Source organism: Mytilus trossulus, chromosome 9 (genome assembly GCF_036588685.1).
Source record: "Mytilus trossulus isolate FHL-02 chromosome 9, PNRI_Mtr1.1.1.hap1, whole genome shotgun sequence".
NCBI lineage: Eukaryota > Metazoa > Mollusca > Bivalvia > Mytilida > Mytilidae > Mytilus > Mytilus trossulus.
In genome coordinates, this window is record NC_086381.1 from 18,588,004 (window position 1) to 18,604,987 (window position 16,984).

The following is a 16,984-nucleotide window of genomic DNA, read 5'->3' on the forward strand; positions in this document are numbered from 1 at the left end:
TGACGGACAGACAGAGGTAAAACAGTATACCCCCATTTTTTTTTTAAAGCGGGGGTATAATTACATACAGTCATGGTTACAATTAATATTAATAAAAAGTAACTTCTTTTTTCCCCACAGCTAATCATATCAAGACAATCATCATTTCTTAATACATAATGTTCATACAGTGTAATGGAGGTAATCAAACATATATATAACAGTGTTCTTTAAATTCGAATTTCGGAGAGATTTATACACTTAAACACAAGTTCTTGACTAAACTACAAAAATGCTTAACTGGGCCCCTTTTGACCCCTAATTTCTCAACCTTTGGGACCATAACCCCCGAACCCTGAACAGTTGGGACAAGTATGGACACAACTTTCAAGCTTGAAACAGCTCTGAATTTGGATTGCAATCTTTGACAAAAGATGAGTTTCTGACACAAAACAAATGTCAAGATCTTTAACTTACATATCTATTGCACAATGACAGATTTTTTATTCAAACTTTTCAGAAATATAGAATTGGAGAAATTTGCGGAAAGAAAATTAAAACTACAACCCCCCAGTAGTTAAATGTTTGAATTACCTCCCTTACACTGCTTTTAAATTGTCTAAATTGTCCATTGGCCAGAAAAACGTAGTCCCCCCCCCCCCCCCCCCCCCCCCTAATTCCTATTCCTAAACAGTTTTAGCCATAACCCCCAAAAGACAATAATAATCATCCATTCATGGTATGGAAACTTGTTATAATTTCATAGAGATTCATACACTTAAACAAAAGTTATTGTTTGACAACTGCAAAAATGCTTATTTTGGGCCCCTAATTCCGAAACTATTGGGACCATAGTCCCCAACCTTCCTTAAGTGGTATTGAACAGTCTGGTAAAAATTTATAGAGATCCATTTACTAAAACTAGTTATTGTCTGGAAACTAAATGCTCTTTGGACGATAGCATTATACAATGCAAATTTTTTTTGGTGGTTGTATTAGTAGATGTGGTATTATTGCTAATGAGACAACTTTCAAACAAATCTCAAATTAAGGGGATGGAAGCAATTATAGGAAACGTACAGCCTTCAATCATGAGAAAAAAACATACCATGTTGAAGTATTGCTTTTTGAATTTTGGTCATTCATGTGTTTCAGAGTTTGTGTGGCATCCATTTTTCGCTCAACTAGCAATTATTTTTGGGCAGAATTAAAAAAACACAACTTTTAATTTATACTAGATACTCTAAAGATCATTATAGTTAAGGTTGGTTATTAGTCCAGTGGTAAAATTGTTTTTTTAACAATATTGTGTGCTCATACTGTCAAATTGCCATGCTGAGTGAACAACAAACCAGTGACAAAATCCTAATTTGGAACTTTTAAAAAAGTTCATTGTGAACCAAAAACTGCAATTTACCATATGTACTAATTTTAGCAATGTCGGCCAACTTGGTTTGCAGGCTGGGTCATCGGACATATTTTTTTAACAAGATTACTGAATGATGATTGTGGACAAGTTTGGTTAAATTTGTCTCATTAGTTTCAAGGAGAAGATTTTAGTAAAAGATTACAACCAGTTGCTTCGCAGGGCGCAGCATTATATGACCGCAGATGTAGAACCCTGAACAGATGGGACAAGTATGGACACAACTTTTAAGTTTGATACAGCTTTAAATGTGGATTGTGATTAAATAGTTGACACAACATGGGTTTATGTCACATTATGATTTGGACCCTTTGGACCTTAATGTAGACCAATTTGAAAACTGGACCAAAAATTAAGAATCTACATACACAGTTAGATTTGGAATATCAAAGAACCCCATTTAATTTTTGATGAAATCAAACAAAGTTTAATTTTGGACCAACTTGAAAACTGGGCCAATAATTAAAAATCTAAGTACATTTTTAGATTCAGCCTATTAAAGAACCCCAAGGATTCAATTTTTGTCAAAATCAAACAAAGTTTAAGTTTGGACCCTTTGGACCTTAATGTAGACCAATTTGAAAACTGGACCAAAAATTAAGAATCTACATACACAGTTAGATTTGGAATATCAAAGAACCCCATTTATTCAATTTTTGATGAAATCAAACAAAGTTTAATTTTGGACCCCAATTTTGACCAACTTGAAAACTGGGCCAATGATTAAAAATCTAAGTACATTTTTAGATTCAGCATATCAACGAATCCCAAGGATTCAATTTTTGTCAAAATCAAACAAAAAGTTTAAGTTTGGACCCTTTGGACCTTAATGTAAACCAATTTGAAAACGGGACCAAAAATTAAGAATCTACATACACAGATTCGGCATATCAAAGAACCCCAATAATTCAATTTTTGTTGAAATCAAACAAAGTTTAATTTTGTACCCTTTGGGCCACAAATTCCTAAACTGTTAGGACCAAAACTCCCAAAATCAATACCAACCAGACTCCAACCTTCTTTTTATGGTCATAAACCTTGTGTTTAAATTTCATAGATTTCTATTCACTTATACCAAAGTTATAATGTGAAGACCAAGAAAAATGTTTATTTGGGCCCCTTTTTGGCCCCAAATTCCTAAACTGTTGGGATCTCAACTCCCCAAATCAATACTAACCTTCCTTTTGTGGTCATAAACCTTGTGTTTAAATTTCATAGATTTCTATTTACTTAAACTAAAGTAATTGTGCAAAAACCAAGAATAATGCTTATTTTGGCCCTTTTTTGGCCCCTAATTCCTAAACTGTTAGAACCAAAACTCCCAAAATCAATCCCAACCTTCCTTTTGTGATCATAAACCTTGTGTCAAAATTTCATAGATTTCTATTTACTTAAACTAAAGTTACTGTGCGAAAACCAAGAAAAATGCTTATTTGGGCCCTTTTTGGACCCTAATTCCTAAAATGTTGGGATCAAAATTCCCAAAATCAAGCCCAACCTTCCTTTTGTGGTCATAAACTTTGTATTAAAATTTCATAGATTTCCATTCACTTTTACTAAAGTTAGAGTGCGAAAACTAAAAGTATTTGGACGACGACGACGACGCAGCCAACGTGATAGCAATATAGCAATATACGACGAAATTTTTTTCAAATTTTGCGGTCGTATAAAAATTGTTATAAATTGACTATAAAGTCAATAACATGTCGACTTATTTGTAGATTTTGTTTGCTGAACATTTTTGCTGTATACATTTCATCTCTATCTATATTAATATTCAAGATAATAACCCAAAATGGCAAAATTTCCTTAAATTACCAATGTAGGGTCAGCAACCCAACAACAGGTTGTCCAATTAATATGAAAATTTCATGGCAGATAAATTTTGACCTGATCAACAATTCAAGATCTGTCAGATTTGCTCTAAATACTTTGGTTTCAGAAATATAAGTTAAAATCTATGTTTCCCGCCCTATGTTCTTTTCTTTTTTAGCCCTGGTGGCTTTCTTGGTTGGTCTGCCAGGTTACCAGACACTTTTATAAACTAGACACCCCAATGATGATTGTGGCAAAATTTAACCAGTAGTTTCAGATAAGAAGATTTTTGTAAAAAGTTAACAACAACTATGGACGCTTAGTGATGAGAAAAGCTGAATTGGCCCGAGCTAAAAAAGAATGTCATGCTAACTTTCATTTACAACTGAGTTAGAACCAGTAGGTTATTGGTGTAAAAATATCTGTCTACAATAAAAAGCCAAACAATCAAATAAATGAATCAGATTTATTGACAAATCAATATTACAAAGATGATAGCCCTTTGTGCAATGCCAGCTATACAGAATGTTTGATGATTATGATGACTATCTGTATAAAGCTGACAGAGGGTGCAATGCTGTATATAACAACAGTTGGCTCAGTGCAATGCCAATAACAATATCTATCTACCTACCGGAAGTGTTACCTACCAGTATTCACCAACACTGTGAGCCTTCAATATCTGTTATCCCAAAGAAAGCCTAAGCCTTTAAAATCAATTATTCCAAAGAAAGCTTAAACCTTTAAAATCTATTATTCCAAAGAAAGATAAGTCTTTAAAATCTATTATTCCGAAGAAAGCTTAAGCCTTTAAAATCTATTTTTCCAAAGAAAGCATAAGCCTGTAAAATCTATTATTCCAAAGAAAGAAATTAAGCCTCAATATCAATTATTTCAAAGAAGAATATGAAACTACATCAGTAGTTTCATGTGAAAATACCTACCAAACTTATTCAAAAGGATTAAATTGACATTTTATGATTGAGTTTGCTCATTTACAGTATTCTTACACTTCACCATCCCCCCTTTTCTTCTCTACATTGAAAAGTATAAATAGCTACCAACTTGACCAACAATAGTACATTAAAATTTATAAAATATTTAGATACATGTACAATTCAGTAATATTCACAGCTGTTCAAGACCAGTTCTCCTTTGTCACCACCCCTTAAACAAAAATTGATAAAATATTCCTTAGTATAAGTAATTTGGCGAGTTACTTCAATAACCTAAGGGCAATCAATTTGAAATTTGAAAAAAAAAAATCATTGTATTTTACTATACTCAGAGTCAAAAGATTTGCCTACAAATTAAAAATAAAAACTTTTTTAAATTGAATAGCAAGTCTATTTGTAGTTACACAATTTCTTTCAAATGTCAAAACCCTCTAAACACACTCCATATTTTTAAACTGAATTTCAGCATGATTCAAGATAAAAAAAAATAATAACAACAACAATACTAGGTCCTCATCAGAATTGGTCTATTTTTTGGCAAATGATATCTTCATTGCATTTGTTGGTGTGATCTTGAATCCTTGTAACGCCTCTTTAGCAGCGGCAGACTGAACCTCATTTTCAAATTCAACAAAAGCAATGTCATGTCTACCTGGTACCAAACGTACTTCCTTGAAACCAGGGAATCTGCAATAAGCAAAAAAGAGATTTTATCTTCATGGCATCAGAAAAATTATAATCAAAGGATCAAAATCACATTGATGATACTTCTCCACATAATACATAATAGTTTGAATAGCAGAAATTGCATGTGCCATATTTCAGCATTAAGAAACATAGTTTTTGAGCCACTCATCCTGGCTTGTGTGATAATTAATACAGCATATTCAACAATACAAGAAAGCCGTGGGTGTAGTGGTTAGTGCATCGGACTACTAACACAAAGGTTCCTGGTTCGATTCCCGTTTGGGATGAATATTTCAGGAACTCAATTTTCGGCTCTCCCTTGACACCATTTGCGAGTATGGTCTTGAGGAAACGATGATAGTCCGTCGGACGGGAACGATAAATGGCTGGCCCGTGTTATGAGAGAGCCACATCTCTTGCACGTTAAAGACACCCTTGTAGATTTCGAAAAAGAGTAGGCTAATGCCGCTACAAGGCAGCACTCGCACCCGCAAAGTGGAAAGGGATTAATATAAGTTGCAAAACTTGTTTCCCAATCCACTATAAATAAATATGTTTAAACTAATACAAGAAAGCACTTTTCTGTTCATCCATCCTAACAATTATTTTTAAACTTTTTTTCTGAAGTTGGGTAATGATTTTGAAAATGTGCATTTGGTCTTCATAATCATATTGCAGACACAATAATAAAGATGAACTTAATTAAGGTATACATTTGAATGAACCGAATTTCATCAATGAAGTAATTTGTTTGCTAGACAGACAGATTTTTTTGAAATATGATAGAATATGAGATACATACTGATTGAACAACATGGACAACATCATCTCATTTGTTTCTTCAGGTAGATTTGTTAAGAATAAGATCTGGTTAGGTGGTTGTTCAGGTATCGTTGTAGGCCCAGCTGGTGCTGCAGGAGGCTGTGATGGAGCTGTTGTGGCTATAAAAAAAAAAGAAAATTATACCTTTTGATTTTCAAGCTCAAATTTGTTCATGTATAAGGACTAGAAAAATTTAAAAGTCCCAATGACTTACAAAATAGAAGTGCATTAGAATCTGTCTTGGGCTGTAAGAAAATTTGCTCATAATTTAGGGAAATGAATATAATCTATCAAAAACATACATAGAACCTAGGGAAAGTCCTTTCAAATCTCAACTTAGTGGGGTCAAGATACAAGAACAGTTGAAAGTAAGTGAAATTTGCCACTAAAGGCAGTTAATATAATTTTAAAGTGCTTTGCCTGAATGCATTTTTAAACATTATTGAATCACTTGTAATCATAAGTATATAACTAATATTGATTGTTCTGCTCCTTGTGGGTGCTGTGATTAGCAATAAAATATTTGTTTGTTTGTTTGAACAGGATAGCCCTTAATACATATGAATATATTAAACAGAAATCATGAAAGACCTGTCATCAACATATAATTCTAATACACTGGCTTATGCCATTCCTTAAGAGTCTTACCTGGATTGATCTGTGGTACTTGTGCCATGGCAGGTGTTTGTGGTGCTGGAGCAGCATTTTGTCTAAAATATACAAAAATAATGTTCAAACTGTTAGATTAATTCATTTGCATAATCTATATTTTACAAAATATGTTCCAATGAACGCATTGAATATTGTTTTCAAATATTGTAAATCCAGAAATTATTGGCATGACTTTATCTTCATTTTCAAAGGACATGACATATCTTCAACATTGGCCAGTATAAACTACCAAATACTGGTATATGATTTTCCCAATTGTTATGTTTAAATTGAAGTTTAGTAGATCCCTTTTCTCTTTACTCCATTCCTATTTTCAAATGGGCCTCGTACAAGGGTCCAGAAACAGTCATATATGCCAGACATGACCGATTCGGAAATCCTTACAGGGGCGGATCCAGGATTTTCAGTTAGGGGGGGCGCAAATTTTGTAATTTCGCCGAGCGGACCGAGGCGAAAAATTTTTGGAGGTTGTTTTAGGTAGAACTATTAAAATATTCTTCTTCAGGGGTGAAATGTACATATCTCGAACTATTGTGTGGTAAAATTAGCGATAAATTAAAGTTTCAAGCTGATACCGCCTTAATCCACACCTGACAACAATCTACAGATAGACGGGCGGACAGACGGACGCAAAGTTAGACGAGACAGATCAAAATTGCTCACCTGACCAATATATTTTTCAAATGAAAATTTCTACTTTTACCAGCGATTTTTAATTGTCTTTTCATATGATACTATCTGTTTTTTTTACTTTTTTGATTTTCGGAGGTCGTGACAGACTTCACTGTGGTCGCCATAAACTAAAGTAAGTAAAGAATGAGATGCATTTACGCAGTTATATTTATTTTCTTGGGATCACAAGCATACAGTCATACGATACAGAATTCGGCTAAATATTTATGTTGCAAGTGAGAAATAAATATAGACAGAGATACAAATTAATAAACTAACCTTTCGCTTAAAACAGTATTTCTATCTTTCATTACAGTACCGATATTATAAAAAAAATCTCGCTGCTTTCTTGATAAAATTGTGAAAGTGAGTAAGGGGTTTTGGAACTTCGATATTTAAACAAATTGATTATGAAAACCGCAAATACAATGTAATTTTTTTCTTTTAACTGTTAAAAACCTATTATAATTGTCAGCAAACGCAGCTCCGCGTTTGACACCTTCCTTTGAAATTATTTATAGAACTTTAATAAAGCGTAGGTCAGTTGATTAGTATAAATCACGTTGATTCTGTTAAACTGACTGTTTTATATACTAGTATATATTTGTTTAGGGGCCAGCTGAAGGACGCCTCCGGGTGCGGGAATTTCTCGCTACATTGAAGGCCTGTTGGTGACCTTCTGCTGTTGTTTTTTATTTGGTCGGGTTGTTGTCTCTTTGACACATTCCCCATTTCCATTCTCAATTTTATTTGTATGTTAAAAAAGATTGAATGGTCTCTTCTGATACTTAAATATGTTGAAGTCAACCTATGCTTTGCAAATTTTAGGGGTGGCGCACGCCCGCCACGCCCCCGCCTAAATCCGCCCCTGCCTTATGTCCTAAACAACAGATTGGGATTTGGGTCAAATTTTATATTTTTGCAGAAATAATTTCAGTCATTTCGTTGAGATCGGTTTTCTTAATCACAATTTTGAACTTGTTTTTGTTTTGATATCCCTTTCCTGTAATAAAACGCCACTCCAGAATAGTTTTATAATCCTAAGGGCCCTCCTAATAACTTTTGTAATGCCTCAGGGGAATATTGACTAATGATAGATGATCTCTTTATCTGTATTTTTAATTCACACCCGACCTATATTGATTACAAACTAAATTATAAATAAATAAAAATTCCATAACTGTCTTTATTATTTAATTACTTTTCAGCTAAGACAATGTCAATTCTTATTTAAAATTAAATAAAAATTCAATTAACGTAGAAAAAAGTGGGTTTTTTCACTTGACACTTCTTACACACATCCTTTGTTTAGTATGTTATTCGCATGTGTGCAATTTTTTTCCGCAGTTAGACACAAAATCATAAATTCCAAATGAATTCATGCTAAATAAAACTAATGCATCTATTCATGCTATTATTATTTATATTCAAACACAATCAAAGGTAAAAATTTAAAAAGCCGATGATTTCCTGACAATTTGATAAACAAAACTTATCCCAGAAATGGTTTCCCAATTACTCGTTTTAGTAGTGTCTCAAAACATTCAGTTATTAGTTTGTCTTCAAAATGGAAAGAAACGTTTGCAATGCCTGAGAAATTGATAATTTTGATTCATTAAAAACATTTTATTTTCATACTGTTGCCTTCGCTTAACTGCTCTTGAACGATTTTTAGGAAAAATGGTAAGAGAATTTCACAAAGTTTAAGTAAATGCGATTCAACAGTTAAAACAAGTACGTTGATGCTATGAGTATGAGCAATAATCAGCTGGTAATGTGATTTTTATAATCTTTTTTGGAAAAAGGGCACCTACCACCAACTATAAAGTTACAAAATGACCGGAACTTGGTGAAAAAAAATTCTGGATCCTTGGTCTTGTATGTGTGATAATGCTGTAATCTTTACAAACCCTTTAAGGAATTTGTTTTGAATTTTCCTCAGTTTTGTATTTTTGCTTTTTTCTCTTGTTCTAATAACCAGTGAATAAGGGCAATGAAACAGATATTCTTACTTCATTGCATCTAATTGGCAAATTTTAATTTAATTTAGGCGGAAAAGACTATGCCATGCCTTTTTAAGTAATTCCAAGGATTGTCGTGATAAACATACTCTACCCATTATTCAAATTATCAGGAAGTAGTTACATGATAGAAATGGAATATATTTACAACTTGACATTCTTTTTCTTACTTAAGAAAAGAGTGTGAAGAAAAAAGTTTAAGATCTGAAAAGCGCTAAAAAATTACAAATTATCTGTATGATGCTGACATTTATTAAGTCAACAAGCCAAGTAGTACTCTGACACGAAATGTGTGACAGAAACAAGAAAATGCAATCTAGTCTCTATTCTAAAGTGGGGTATAATTTAGATACCATTGTGAGTCATGATACTATTACCTTAAGGTATGTATCACTTCATTCATAGTATCTTACCTTTGTGATGCTGGTGTTTTCTTCTTTTTCTTCACTTCTGGTTCTTCTTCCTTCTTTCTCTTTGGTCTCTCTACAAATGTTCCTTTCATTTTGGCTACTAAATCAGAATCCTTTCTAGAATACTGAATTCTCTACAAGTACAAACTTATTTGTTTAGATTCATGTATAAATAAAATAAAAAAAATACACTAACAATGTTATTTTTTATGAACTATAGGGATTTAAGTTTTTATCTATCAGTTAAAGGTATGAAATCTTTTCTGTGCCCACAATAAATTCAAACCCACTAGCAAGTTCCAGTCTCCGCATTTACAAAATTTTGATTTAAACTAAGATAAACATAATTCTGGTCTATTTGAAAAGGTACAAACTATTGACACAACACTCTTAATCCATGCCCTACCATTTTTTTACCATAAAATCACTATATTGTATGAAGAAACATTCACAGAAAACAAAAAGATGTTTTGAGCTATTTTTGAAAGTCATGATTCAAAATGTTTTTGAAACATTTCTTTTGGAGATTCTTAATTATCTCACCTATAAATAAGAATATATTAATGAATTTTACCATGGGTTTGTCATAGAAAGGAAAACCTTGCATTGATCGTAATGCACTATTTGCACTGTTGATATCTTTAAATATAACAAATGCTTGTCCCCTCATCTTCAATGTCTTCAAAGCAACAATGTCTAAAATCTGTCCAAACTGTGAAAATATGGCATACAAGGATTTCTTCAATTCTGAAATGTAAAATAAACTAATTTAAGATTATATTTCATTTACTCGATTATTAGATTATAGGGACAACTGCAGAAAAGATTGAAGAACGTGTGGGGGAATATCTCCAAAAGTATCTTATATTTCTCAGTTAACACCAGTTTTCTATCTTTGTAATGCACTAAGCAGATTTTATTGAAATTGTACACTTTTAAAATCTTAAAGCTATGTTTTCTGATTTCAGCAGTAATCATTTGATATCCTCATAGCAGAATAATTGTGTGATACTTAAACTGCAAAACATTCATATTTTTTCCATTACTGGTTAATGTTGGTGAAGTTTTTTTTCTCCATACTCTCTATCTCTTGAATTCCCCTTCCTGTTCATTCAATATTTGTTTTTACCTGCTCTTACAACTTTCTCTGACATGAGCAATCAGAAATTTTCTAATTAACAAAAATAAAATGTTTGCCTTGTTAAAAATGTCTTTCTATTTATTAAAGAGAGAAATGCTGATCTTAAAACATGTGTAACTTAGGGTACCATCTTGTCAACCAATAAGCATTTTTTTGCTTATGAGAGACATTTTAAAATAAATAAATTTGGTGTATTTACTGTCTTCTGATTGGTTAAAAGAATTAGCTTTATTTTCAATGTTATCAATTTTTATGGAGACACGCCCACTCCAACGTTATGTATTCATACGCAAACATCTGTGTACGTTGTTATTCGTATTTTAATATATCTTTGAGCCTTATTTTTGATAGAAATTTATTTATAATGAATGGCAATAATTTATTTTGAATTTATTGAACCATAAAATTAATTTTTGACTCTTCACATTTAACATATCAATGTGAAGAGTCAAAAATTAATTTTATGGTTCAATAAATTCAAAATAAATAACAGCCATTCATTAAATGATTTGTTTATCGAATTATTAGTATTTCAAATTATGCAGTAAATTTAATTCCTACATACATTGTAGGTATTAATCACTGGAATAGCTTAAATTAGCCTTATCGTTCAAGACCTCAGGTGCATTATATTTTAAGATTGGTCAGTCTAGTACCAGTGTGTGTGATGTACATTATATGTTTCTACAGAAAACAAATGGGATGAATTTGAATGTACATGTACAGTACTCTTCAAAAATATCGATTCGATAACTTTTTTCTCCGATTTCCGTGTTTCTCGGAATCACACCTAGTACCGCGGATTTCACTCCTAAAATCCTCCAAAGATTCTCTCCCAACACCGCTTGGCTGTTAATTGGTTTATTGCCCATCGGATGTACTTCAAATTAACGACGCGTGACAACATAATTGGATTACCCAGATAATTTACCTTTGAACATTTAATCGATCTTGGTTGCACAGGTGTGCTTTAAAATCACGGTATTATAAATTTAACAAATGTTTTCCTTTCTTTGACAGATAAAGATGTGACAATATCATTTAGAATAAGATAATTATTATCTTTTATATTTGTGTCTTATGCCGTTATCTTTAAAATAGAACGTACATACGAAAAAGTATGAAGAAAATTGTTATTTTGTGTTTCTATTACAGTCCGGTCAGGTCATACATTGTGTTCTTTCAGCAAGGACGATTTTGCCACAATTAGTTTCTTTTATAACTTAGTCAATAAGCAATATCAGCGCATTAATTGTTCATTATTAAAAAATCAACTGGCTAATAAAATCATGTTGTTTTTTCGGTAACCAAATTCATCGGATCATCAAGTAAACTTAATTTATTGAGCAATGTAAAATATGATGTTTCACCACCTCGGTACATTTATACAGACTTGAATAATTCAAATTACGAACAGAAACTGTTAAATGACAACTCTGTTGACAAAGGAAATAATTTCAAGTGATATTGATAGTGCTCGTCATTTTCGCATTTTACGGAACGGTTTTCAAATTGACGAAAGTATTTATATCAATTTCGTCATTTCAATTTGGAAAGTGAAAATTATTTTCACATAAATTATATAATAAATGTACTATAATTCAACCGGTGTTTGCCAAGTTTATGACGCTCAATCATGTTAAAAGTTGTGATGATAAGTAATCCGCTTATCGCTATCCGATAGGTCACTAATCCTTTATATATTAATAAAATTTATCAAACCTCATAATTGCCCATCATAATATTCTATTCCAGTTAAATCAGTCATCATTTTATTTTCAAAATTTCCCAACCGCCTACAATTGGCATTTCTTCATCGTATTATAATGATTATTGTCATTTGAATACAATCAATCACCCCGGACAATTTCCATCATAATTTCAATTAATACATCACCAACTGTAAATCTATATTATTGACCATGGACATATAACTAATGTACTTTCTTTTTTGAAAGATAAAACATTAAAATTCAAATAGTTAAAAATGTGTTCACGTTTATTCGGATAAGAATTATATTTTCCCGATAAATCAATTGTAAAAGGACCTTCTGGAGCCTCAATACGATTGCACAAAAATGTCGTTCTGCAACTTTAGAAACCTTGAATGGACTTTCCCACGGTCTGCCAGAAAGGTCACTTGAGTTTACTAGTACGCAATATTTTTCCCCGCCCTTTAAAAAACTCGTGCTGTGCAGTGATCTGGAAGGTTTATTTCACCATGGGCCCAGGGCCCCTCAAAAATAAATTCAATGGGCCATTTAAAAAATAATGGGCCATTTGAATTGACTTCTGTAAAAAAATAAAAAGTATCATTATTTTTTCATGTTTTGGAAAAGATGTGTTGGTACTTACCTTAATGATTTTAAATAATATCATGGATATTGTTCCTGTGATTCTGTAATTTCAATGAATATACAATAACTTCTTCCAAAACGGACAATATTAAAGATAACCTTTATTTACAAATTACAATGTTTAAACTGTTACTGTTACCTTGGCTTGTTCATGTTCATGTTTTTTTTAACATTAAATTTGGGTCTTCGTCGATACCATACCCATTCCAGACGTTGCGTATTAGAGGATATTTCAGCAACGTCCTCTGCACTTCTTGTATTATTGTTATTACTTCATCACGATAACAAGAATAACAGTAGAGAGTACCATTAATTGATAGAACAAAACAATAATTCGCTGAAGTCATGTTTACAAAATGTCAAAATGAGCCAAAGACCAAAAAATGACAAGGACAGTTAAGCGCCGTTGATGGAGACAAAAACTATTTTCATAAAAAGGCTTCAGGGGTTTTCAATCGAAATAATAGCAAGCTAAACTAATTAAAAGATTATTATTAGAGTTAAATCTCGTCTGTAATAGCCAAATTTCACAAATGTAAAGTTGTTTATAAAAAAATTATATCATGAATGATGGTTAATTACGTTTTTTGGGTTATCAGTTTAACCGCATGGTTCTATAAATACCATAGGAAAACACCCGACACGTTAAACCGCATGGTTCTATTACCATAAGGAAACACCCGAGACGTCCTAAAATATATAGGTGCTCCTATGATTGGAGGAACATCATACAGTTGTGTACACACACATGGCGACACGGAACACGATCGGAAATCTATTTGACGATATCTAAACGTTTCGAAACGATGTGAAAAAATATCGTGCGCCACTTGGGCGCTTACATTTGTCACTCTATGCGCCATTTCTGGTGAATATGCGCTATAGGCGCAGGGCGCACGTCCTTCCCGATCACTGGCTGTGGATAACATTGATGTTAACTATTTTTAGCATTTAACATTGTTAAGTAAGTCAAGTTCAACCCAAACTGTTGATAACTGAGATGTGTATCGTGGAATTGTCTTCGCACGGCAAATAATTGTTTTTAAAATCTTTTGTTGAAAATACACAAATTTACATTCATTGTGCGAAAGTTAATATTAAACAAAGACGAATTAATGCAGCTGGAAGTATTCCTGTTGTAACGGAAATGTATTATTATTCTACTGTACTGCCAACAAATCGTGAAACGAAAATGCCGTAATTGTTAAGCATAACGAATGGTGAATAATATTTTCCTTTTTACTTGAATAAACAAAACTTTCAAACATGTAATTTTATTTAACTGCTCAGATTAATTTAGCGAAAGTTTCCGGTTATTTTTACACAAGTATGCTCATTTCGTAAATAAAATATTAATTTACTGGTGAAGACATCGAGGTCAAAATTAAGTAGTTTTCATTTATTATAAAACTAAAATACAATTGAAAGAATTAACAACAACATTTTGCTTTTAAATCTTTTATTCATTCCAGCAATTAGATAATCGTAAAAAGAAAATGCTGTAGATTTACACAATTATTACGCGGCAATTATTTTGTCTAGTGAATGGTGAATAAATTTTCCTTTTCACTTGCATATATAAAACTTTTAGACTTATAATTTTTAAATAAAGACTAACTTTGAAGTAGAATATTTTGTTTTTCACATATTCCGCTACATTTTATAATCGGTTTTTTTTTAAAGCAAGTACATTAAGGTTAAGATATTTTTAGATGGGCTAACAAAAAATACGAAAATATTTTGACTTTAGTTTTTATTACCACAAATGAAATTTAATTAGTATAAAAGACATTTAAAATTATACACCTGTTTGACACTTAAACTGGTACAGTAGACCGGAAATGTAATTCTTTATTACTTCAACCTTTACCTGTCAGGTAATCCAATTACCCATTCAGTCTTGTGCCGGTATAGATCAAAGTAGGATAAGGGCAATTAATTCCTCGGTGTAGAGAGTGAGCTCGTTATCACAATAAACATTTACCTGATTTTGGGAGAGATTACTCCCAATTTTGACAGGAATATCGGAGTTTTTCGGAGTGGCTCCGACATTTTCCTCGGTGTAGGGTGTGGGAGAGTTGGTACTCTTAAAGGGTACTGTAGCATGTAGCATGTACATGACACAAAATATGTTTTTTTCCTATTGCCATTACTCACCATCTTTTTTAATTTTTTCATTCAGGTTATTGATGTATATCGACTGATTAGGTCTAATATCCATTTTTATCTGAAAAACAAAATAATTATAAGTATATAGCAATAATAACAAATGAAATTGTGAGCAAGTGAATAATCTTATTATGAAAAAATGTTAGTGTTCGGTAAACAGGAAGTTGATAAGAATCTGAAAACACATCACATGGTATAGCCGACTTAAATAAACTCTAAAACCAAATTTCAGAAATCCTTGAAGTGTTGTTCATGTCAGAAATATGTGATGAATTTTTAACTTGGCGGTCATGTGTAAACAATGATACAAGTTTTTCGGTTAACAGGAAGTTGTTTAGTAACAAATCTGAAAACGCATCACAGGATATAGTGGATTTACATTAACTTTGAAACCAAATTTCAGAAATCCTTGTTACGCTTGTAGTGTAGTTCTGAAGGCAAATGTGACAAATTTTTTTTAACTCAGCAGTTCAATGACTATCATATATATATATAAATAATACAAATCATTGTCAAATGTTCGGTAAACAGGAAGTTGTTGAGTTATGAATCTGAAAACACCTCACATGTATAGCTGACTTATATAATAGTTATAGGAAGATGTGGTGGTTTGAGTGCCAATATCAGAGACAACTTTCGATTCAATTTATAAAAGTACAGTAAGCCATTATAGGTCAAGGTACAGCCTTTAACACAGAGCCTTGGCCCACACTAAACAACAAGCTATAAACCCATTCTATTTTGCTCAGTGTAGACAGTACATGTAAATATTTTCTATATAAGCATGTTATGACAATGATCTTTCAGCATAAAATCGTGTATTTTGGTGCCACACTATTATATAGTATTCACTATCGTCTATACCACACACACTCCAATAGACACCTACTCATAAAGGAAAACTGAAATAAAACACACAATAAAATGATAAAAGATAAAAATATTTTTTACATGCACCATTTTGTTGTCATATTTGAAATTGAAGTGAAAGAATCGATGACGATATTGTAAACATACAGAACTATAAGTATGTTATAACAATCAATCAAATTAAAGTTAACGGTTCAAGCGTTCATCTTTACTATAAATAACAAAAAGCATTCCTTAATTTACCAAACCTTTTGATCTTTCTTCAGCCGGCTCCAAACAAACGCGTGCTCAAAACGTACAGATGTGTAAGTAACAAAACACCTTCCGGGTCCGACTACGGATAATTCCGAAGTTAATGAATTGTAGTCTTAATGAATGATGAATTGTAGACTTACGCGGGGTAGCGTAATTTGAACATCCACTGATTAAAAAAAGAAGAGAAAAACAATGGAATCAAAACAATTAGACAATACAAATAATTATTATCACACACTTGGAACATAATATTAGCTACACAGTGATAGTCTCAGCAAACACACAATTAGCAAGGCCAAATAAAAAAGGTGTATGTTTCCTATTACCCTACCCTCCCTAATTTTTAAGCAAAAAAAAACCCCTATTTTTTTTCCCTTTTCAATAAGCACTGTTTTAAAAGTCAGAATGTCGCTCCCATAAACTCGGCAATGTAAAAAAAAAATCCCTAACTACCGGCCTACCTAAAATTATCAACTTCAAGATGTAATAGAAAACACACATATATATTATTTTTTTCGGCACAATCGGTAAGTGCCCAATCATGACAAAGAACAGTAGGTTCAGGTATATATGTACAAGTAAACTAAATGTAATGTGATTAATATTTTTTTGTAAAACATCAATTCCGCTATAACTGTTTTCAATTTGAAATATAAGAATATAAATAGAATTTTAAACTGACTGTAAGAACCACTGTTACGTTGTTGATAGTTTTGAAATTTAAACAAATTT

The 16,984-nt window shown here is 32.1% G+C and overlaps 1 protein-coding gene across 1 annotated transcript; it reads right to left on the bottom strand.

Moving 5' to 3' along the window:
• Positions 1 to 3,672: 3,672 nt before the first annotated feature.
• On the bottom strand, positions 3,673 to 16,353 carry LOC134685244 (U1 small nuclear ribonucleoprotein A-like). The gene is made up of 7 exons (XM_063544769.1): positions 16,246 to 16,353; positions 15,116 to 15,185; positions 10,035 to 10,207; positions 9,464 to 9,594; positions 6,334 to 6,395; positions 5,666 to 5,804; positions 3,673 to 4,863 (listed from the first exon to the last, which is right to left on the bottom strand). Exons 2-7 carry the CDS (start codon positions 15,177 to 15,179, stop codon positions 4,704 to 4,706), a joined length of 729 nt encoding a protein of 242 aa, XP_063400839.1. The 5' UTR covers positions 15,180 to 15,185; positions 16,246 to 16,353; the 3' UTR covers positions 3,673 to 4,703.
• Between the last annotated feature and the right edge of the window lie 631 nt (positions 16,354 to 16,984).

Coding starts and splice junctions, on each gene's coding strand:
- LOC134685244 (XM_063544769.1), bottom strand. CDS start 15,179: ATGGATATTAGACCTAATCAGTCGATATACATCAATAACCTGAATGAA. Junction 9,595..10,034: donor CTTTCTATGACAAACCCATG/GTAAAATTCATT, acceptor TTGTACTTGTAG/AGAATTCAGTATTCTAGAAA. Junction 4,864..5,665: donor TTGTCCATGTTGTTCAATCA/GTATGTATCTCA, acceptor TGCTTATTGCAG/ATTCCCTGGTTTCAAGGAAG.